Here is a 7,202-nt window from a genome sequence, read left to right on the forward strand (position 1 = left end):
CTCCAATCCTATTGACCGACAAGAGAGATGAAAGGGAAAGGGGGCGTGGTTAGAGCCCCGCGAGCTCAAAGGGACAGGTGGAGTCCCAATGAAAGCTGCGCCCACCCCGAGGTGGGCGGGGACAGCGGCTGGGCTCGCAGGATGCGCGCGCAGCTCGCTACCAGACCGTTGCCGGTCTCCATCCTAAGCTTCCGGTTACCTGGCGGGCCTGAGAGGCCGCTCTCCCGCCTCCGCCCTGGACGCTCCTGCACTGCAGACTCCCCCGAGACGGGGGCCCCGGACCCCAGGGCTCAGAAGGTGGGCGAAGAGCGGACAGCAGGGCGAAAGCGCATCCCTTCACGGCCCCTCTCCTGATGCCTCATAGCCCTGCCCAACTCTCATCTCAGAGATCACTTCCAGAGCCCCCCATCTAGCCCTCCACACTCCCCTTCTCAGAATCCTCCTTCCTTGAGGATCCCTGCCCTGATCCCGGACCCTATCTGCCCCCTTCCCAACTCCTTACCTCCTACACCCCCACATACCCGTTTCCTCCCAGCGCGGATTCTAGGTTCAATCAGTCTTTTTTCCCTCGGATTCCTCTCCAGGACTCAACCAGGACTTTCCAAAAGTTGCCGCGGGGCCTTCCAATCCCCTGTGAGTACCCTTGTGCCCGCCCCCCTTCTCACCCTCCACGGCGTAAGTGGGTGCTGCCCCCCAGCCCTCCTCCCCGTCCCCAACAGTAGCTGACCCACCCCAGCCCTCGTCAGGCCTTCACCCAGCAGACCTTGTTCTGCTGAGAAACTCCAGGCCATTTCTCAAGCCTTCCCCTTCTTTTCCTCCTGCCCACCAAGCTTCAAAGAAGAAACGGTCTCCTGGCCTTTGCCAGCGGTACCCCACGTTCTCCAAGCCGGCTCTGTCTCTCCTCCCTCCTGACAGCACCGCAAGTGGTTGGTTTTGTTCTTTTTCACACCACGATCCACCCCACGCAGAAACCATTCTCATTCCCTCAGACGCATGTGTTCTTTCCTGCCTTGGCCATCTAGATACACGCTCCCCTTCTGGAATACTTTCCTTCCAGCTTTTTGCCAAGCTGATGCTTGCTCCTCCTTTAGAGTTGAGGTCCCTAAGAGAAGCCTCACCCCAACTTCTGGCTCAGTCCGGTTGCCCCGTTAGGCGCTCCCTTAGCACACTGTATTTCAAGTTCAAAGCACTTTTCGGGCTTGTTGTTAGCTGGTTAATTATTTGTCATTCACTCATTCATTTGGCACATTTTATTGAATGTCCACCACGTGCCAGGCACTGTTGGGGACACAGTGAACAAAACAAAGTCCCTGCCCTCATGCATTTTACGCTCCAGTGGTGTAAGGCCAACAAGGAGCATAAGGTTATTAATGAAACGTCTATGTCGGGTGGTGATGGATGTTATAAAGTATCAGGACAAAGGAACAGTGGGCCATTGAGAAGTGACCGTTTTAGTGGAGCTCTCTGGAGGGAAAACACAATTATTGGCTGTTGTATATACATTCTGTGAAGGCAGGGGCCAGGCTTGCTGTCTTATTCGTTGCTGAATCCCTTCCTCGGTCTCCTCTGTCCTGTGCAGACAGTCGATCCAACACACATTTCCTGAAGATCAGCAGCGTCCCAGGCACTGGACTTCGCAGCTTTTAGAGGCAGAAAGGGCAAAGGTGAACGGCAGCTCCCGGGAAGGGTTTTGTTATCCAATGAGATGATAAGCCCAGCGACATCATAGACTTGAGAATCCAAGAAGTAGACTTGAAGCAGATTATCTGAGGTCAGATTAGGGGCCAGGGTGAGCCCACTGGTTAGGATTACGTCTGGATGGGAGTGAAAGAAAACCCCAAATAATGGTGGCCTAACCCTAACCCTAACCCTCAGGGACCCAGGTCTATATCTTGTTTTACCACATCTTCAACATGGGTTCCACCTCATCGCCCAAGATACTGATCAACTCTATCATTAGATTCACATTCCAGCCAGTGGGAAAGAGGAAGGCCAGAGAAAGGGAGGCCCTCTTCCTGGAAGGACAGTTCCCAGACGTTGTACACACCATTTCTGATTAACTTCTACTCGCCAGAACTTAACAGGGACCACATCTAATTCCAAGGGAAGCGGGGAAATGTAATCTTATTAAAAGGTGGGGGGAGTCTGTCAGCAGGCAGAAGCAGGGGTAGGCTGTTGAGGACAACTTGTAGGTTCTAAATTGTGCATAATGGGTCAGTGTGGCTAATGACTTTTTTTTTTTTTTATTGCCTTATTTTTGAGGGGAGGGGGGCCAGAGAGAAAGGAGGACAGAGGATCCGAAGCAGGCTACACGCTGACAGCAGCGAGCCTGATGCGGGGCTTGAACTCACAAACCCATGAGATCATGACCTGAGCCAAAGTCGGATGCTCAGCCAACTGAGCCATCCAGGCGCCCTTGGCTAATGACTTTCTGTGTCGTTCAGCGGCCATCTCCCAAGTCTGGCCAGGCTGATGGAGGCAGCGAGGATTCTCTGCACCTTGACATTCAGAAACTGAAGGAGAAGAGGGACCTGCTGGACACGGAGATCTCCCAACTAATATCTGAGTAAGTCTTGCTGGACCCCTCAGCATGTTTAAGATAACTTTTAACCAGTGCCCAGTAACTGAAACCCAGCCGCACAAGCTTAGTATAAAACTAAGGACCGTACCCCATGCCCTGCTGTTGGATTCAGGGCATCCAGCCCAGCTGTGTGTCTCAGCTGAATCTTTCAGGTAGGGTGTGGTCAGACCCAGGAGGACCTGGAACTAGGAAGAGGAAAGCTGTCCAGAACAGAGGTTATCCCTCTCACGGTCTCTCTCTGGGCCCTGGTTCTCTGCCTCTGCTCCCATCTGCACATGGACTCCATTCTTTCTCTCTCTGCAGGTGGGATCCTCAGTGCCTGGGGGGAAGCTGGCTCTTTCGCAACTCCTAGATTTTCCCATGCCCCATGCTCTGGCCACGTGGCATAGACTGAGCAGCCTTTGAATGTGCCTTTCACACATGAGGGGATCTGAGTAGCCACTCCTGTGCTTATCTGTGAATCCCTCGGCTATGGCCAGGGTCACATAGTACCAGCATGTGGCTGGGAACCACCCCCTAAGGGCACAGAGACGTTTGCCAGGAGCAAGTGGCTGGACAGATCCCCGCCCTACTGTAAGTTTCCTCAGGGCCCTCCCTGTGTCCCTAGTAGGCCCCTAGTGAACATTTGTTAAATAGATGCCTTGTTACTCTCTGAACCTTGGGTCCTCCCCAGTTTTCTTAAACATTCTCTCTCTCTCTCTCTCTCTTCCATCCCTCATCCCAGAGGCTACAGTGTGGATGAACTGGAGGACCACATCTCCCAGCTCCACGAGTATAACGACATCAAGGATGTAGGCCAGATGCTGCTAGGCAAGCTAGGTGAGCATCAGGACCCCAGAGGAGTAGCCAGGGCTCAGAGGAAAGGAGTCCCCATTCCCCAGGGTGTTTGGATTTTGTTCCTGGGCCCTCTAATTTTCCAGCCCTCCCATCCTCAGCTGCCCTGCTCCCCAAATGCTCCAAAGCAGCTGGACAGCTCTTACAGGAGTCCCTGAGGTTTTTTTCTTCAAGTGTAGGGCCTGCATCAGAGCCAGAGACAGGTTTGAGCATGAACTCACCAACCTGCCAGGTTGAGGGCTATGGTTCCCAGTCTTCTGGGGCCTATTCAGGAAGCAAAGGAGCACAAAGAAAGGAATTCTAAAATGTGTTAACTGCTATGAAAGAAACAAAGGCCAGAGCTGGGGAATACTGAGACGTGAACAGGGTGGCGGGTGGGGATGAGCTAAGGTGGTTAGAGAAGGCCTCTGAGGAGACCCCTTTTCCCTGAGAGGAAAAAAGAGTCCTTGAGGGAGCAGGAAGCATGGCATCACCAAATGGCCAGGACATGGCCCATAGGGCAGCCTAAGGAGTGAGAGTTTTCAACAGGCCCCAGGTGCAATGTGAATATAAATTTACATTTTCAGCATATGGCTCTAGCTGCTCAGTGCAGTCTCAGCTTTGTTTGGCTCCTCTGCAAAGTGGGGTGAGGGTTCAATGAGTCTAGTTTGGGGTGGCCAAGCAGGGCCCACAGTGGAGGGGTCTAGAAGGAGTAGCAGGAGGGTATCTCGGCCAACTAGAGGAGAAGGAATAAGGTGTAGGAGTGGGTCCTGGGTAGCTCAGTCCTTGGGCCATTCTCCTTCCTATGCCTCCCACCGGACACATTCTTTCTTCCTTCTTTCCTTTCAGCCGTGATCCGAGGTGTCACCACCAAAGAGTTGTATGCAGAATTTGGCTTGGACATGAATGACTGAGCAAAGGCTAACAGCCCCTTGCCCGTGGCCCACTGGGACAGGCAGATTTGGACATGAGAGGCAGCGAGAGCCCAGCCAGAACAGAACACCCACAGGCTTCCCAGCAAGAAAGGGTCAGGAGCCCTTTTCTAGAGAGCTCAAGCTGAGTGAGGAGGGAGCCCAGAGAAGAGACAGACAGAGAAGAAGGGCTGTTCCCTGCTCCAAGTTTCCTGAAATGTCCAGTGATGTGTGTGTGTGTGTGTGTGTGTGTGTGTGTGTGTGTGTGTGTCTCCTATTTGTAAATAAACATACAAGCAATCTTGGTGTAAATCTGTACATGGAGTCCCTCTCCTCTGATCTTCCCTGGGAAGCCCCCTGGTCATCCCTGGGAGAAAAACAGTCTGCCTTGGATTATAACAAGCTTACACAGGATGCCTGGGTGGCTCAGTCAAGCATCTGATTGACTTGATTTCGGCTCAGGCCATGATCTCACAGTCGTGAGATCGAGCCTCATGTCAGGCTCCACGCTGAGCACAGAGCCTGCTTGGGATTCTCTCTCTTTCTCCCTAAAATTAAAAAAAAAAACATTGGGGTGCCTGGGGGGCTCAGTTGGTTAAGCGCCAGACTTTGGCTCAGGTCATGATCTCACACTTTGTAAGTTCGAGCCCCGTATCAGGCTCTGTGCTGACAGCTCAGAGTCTGGAGCCTGCTTCAGACTCTGTGTCTCCCTCTCTCTCTGTGCCTTCCCCGCTCTCACTCTGCCTCTCTCTTTTTAATTAAAAAATCTTTTTTAATTAAAAAAAAAATTGTGGGGCGCCTGGATGACTCAGTCTGTTAAGCGTCCGACTTCAGCTCAAGTCATGATTTCATGGTTCATGAGTCTGAGCCCTGCATTGGGCTCTCTGCTGTCAGCACACAGCCTGCTTGGGATCCTCTGTCCCTCTCTCTCCGCCCCTCTCCTGCTCTCTCTTTCTCAAAAATAAATAAGCGTTAAAAAAAATTGCAAACAAGCTTACACGTACCAAGCACTATGCTGAGTACCCTTCATCCATCATCTCTAATGCCGGAGTCCATCCTATGAGGACTTAGTATTGCTGAGGATGAGGAAATTGAGGCTCAGAGAAGCAAAGTGACTTACCTAAGGTCGCACAGCCAGTAAGTGGCAAAGCAGGGATTCAAGCACAAGTCTAGTTCTGAAGCTTAGAGTTTGCGGAACTGCCTTTCTGGGCTGGGGCACAAGCGGGTAAGGGCTGAGGGTGAAACCGTGACACTGGAGGAATTCTTCCCTTGTGAGTCCTTCTGCACAATGAGCGTTCCAGTCCCCAGCTATAGTCCGCCAAGCCAGGGCGAGCCGTGTCTTCCTTGTGTGTTGCTTATCCTGAACCACCAGCACCAGCAGAAGTCAAACTAGTGTTTCAAGTGCTCAGTACCATCCAGAATGACAGGATTTCACACTGAACTTGCCAAGTGTTCTGACTGTTCGAGCTGCTCATCCGGCTATCCCTGCAGGACATCTTCTTAAGATCTTAGATGTGATAGCAGTGCTTGAAGACAGGCTGTCATGGGGTGAGGGACGTTTCGAAAAACCGGCCCTGTAAGTCGGGCCTGACTGTGGGTTCCGGCTCCATCCGCTTATGAGCTGTGTGGCCACAGGCCATGACCTGGCCTCAAGAAGCAGAAATAATAGTAGTATTGTATGCAGTGTGGCAGCGTGCACTAGCTACCTCAACAAACAACCTCCAGATCTCCGTGGCTGAGCACAGGAAGGGTTTATTTCATAAAGTCTGATGAGAGTCTGGCAGCCCCTCCCCCCGTCCCCCACCTCTTCGGGCTTCACCGCCGGAATCCACAGCAGGGAGAAGAGAAGAGGGGAAGACACATCAACTTGGAATGGAGCCCTCCCCAGGTCAGCAGCCATCACTCCTGCTCGCAGACAATTGTCCAGAGCTAGTCACGTGGCCCAAACCCGGTGGGGACTGGGAAACAGGAGTGAGCAGCACATGGCTATTTGGTGGAGACTGGCTGCCGTCCGAGCCACAAGTGCCTGGCTCCACAGCATTCTTCCAGGACTCGGTGAGCAGCTGCACCTGCGCTTCCGTGGCTGGCCTGAACCCATGCTGGCGCTCCAGCCCTTTCTGGACCCCAAATGCTTGTCTGCGTCTCTACGTCCCTGTTCATGACCGTGAAAGCCCAAGTACATTCTCATCTTGGGGTTTCTTCTTTCCATTCTTGCCATTTCCTGTACTTTCACATCATAATGTCAATAGGTTTTCACAACCCCCTGAAGGGATAGGTTCTATTAGAGTCCCCATTTGGCAGGTGAGGAAACTGAGGCTCAGAGAGCGGAGGCAACTTGTCAAAGTCAGAGAGTGGCCGAACCTGGACAAGAGCCCAGGTCCGTCTGGCTCTGGACCCCAGGCTTTTTCTAACCTGGACCTCACACCATGAGGCCTTGTGGGGCTGGGCGCCCTCTGAGAACAAGACTGTCAGATTCATCTTGGGGCACCTGGGTGGCTCAGTTGGTTAAGTGGCCAACTTCAGCTCAGGTCATGATCTAACAGTTTGTGGGTTCGAGCCCCCCATTGGGCTCTGTGCTGACAGCTCAGAGCCTGGAGCCTGCTTCGAATTCTGTGTCTCCTTCTCTGTCTGCCCTTCCTCTGCTTGCTCTCTCTCTCTCTCTCTCTCTCACTCAAAATAATAAACATTTTTAAAAAATCAGACTGTCACCTTTCCTGCCTATACCTCACACATACTCGTTATTTGCCAAACTGAATGTGGCCCTGATCCCATCCCCTTAGGTCCTGAGGAAGAGCTGATGATCTCACTGGAAATGGATCCTGGACTGGGACAGGCTTCTGAGCCTCTAACATGTCTCAGATCCTACCCAGCTGTCACCTCACTTGACTTTTCCCTTT

The 7,202-nt window shown here is 52.6% G+C and overlaps 1 protein-coding gene across 1 annotated transcript; it reads left to right on the top strand.

Annotated features, from left to right (window-relative positions):
* Positions 1-27: 27 nt before the first annotated feature.
* On the top strand, positions 28-4,623 carry SWI5 (SWI5 homologous recombination repair protein). The gene is made up of 4 exons (XM_060608505.3): positions 28-297; positions 2,445-2,566; positions 3,306-3,400; positions 4,244-4,623. The coding sequence occupies exons 1-4, from the start codon at positions 28-30 to the stop codon at positions 4,306-4,308; spliced, it is 552 nt and encodes a 183-aa protein (XP_060464488.1). The 3' UTR covers positions 4,309-4,623.
* Positions 4,624-7,202: the final 2,579 nt, after the last annotated feature.

The sequence above is a fragment of the Panthera onca genome, chromosome D4 (genome assembly GCF_046562875.1).
Source record: "Panthera onca isolate mPanOnc1 chromosome D4, mPanOnc1 haplotype 2, whole genome shotgun sequence".
Taxonomy (NCBI): domain Eukaryota; kingdom Metazoa; phylum Chordata; class Mammalia; order Carnivora; family Felidae; genus Panthera; species Panthera onca.

Coding starts and splice junctions, on each gene's coding strand:
- SWI5 (XM_060608505.3), top strand. CDS start 28: ATGAAAGGGAAAGGGGGCGTGGTTAGAGCCCCGCGAGCTCAAAGGGAC. Junction 2,567..3,305: donor ATCTCCCAACTAATATCTGA/GTAAGTCTTGCT, acceptor CCCTCATCCCAG/AGGCTACAGTGTGGATGAAC. Junction 3,401..4,243: donor GATGCTGCTAGGCAAGCTAG/GTGAGCATCAGG, acceptor CTTTCCTTTCAG/CCGTGATCCGAGGTGTCACC.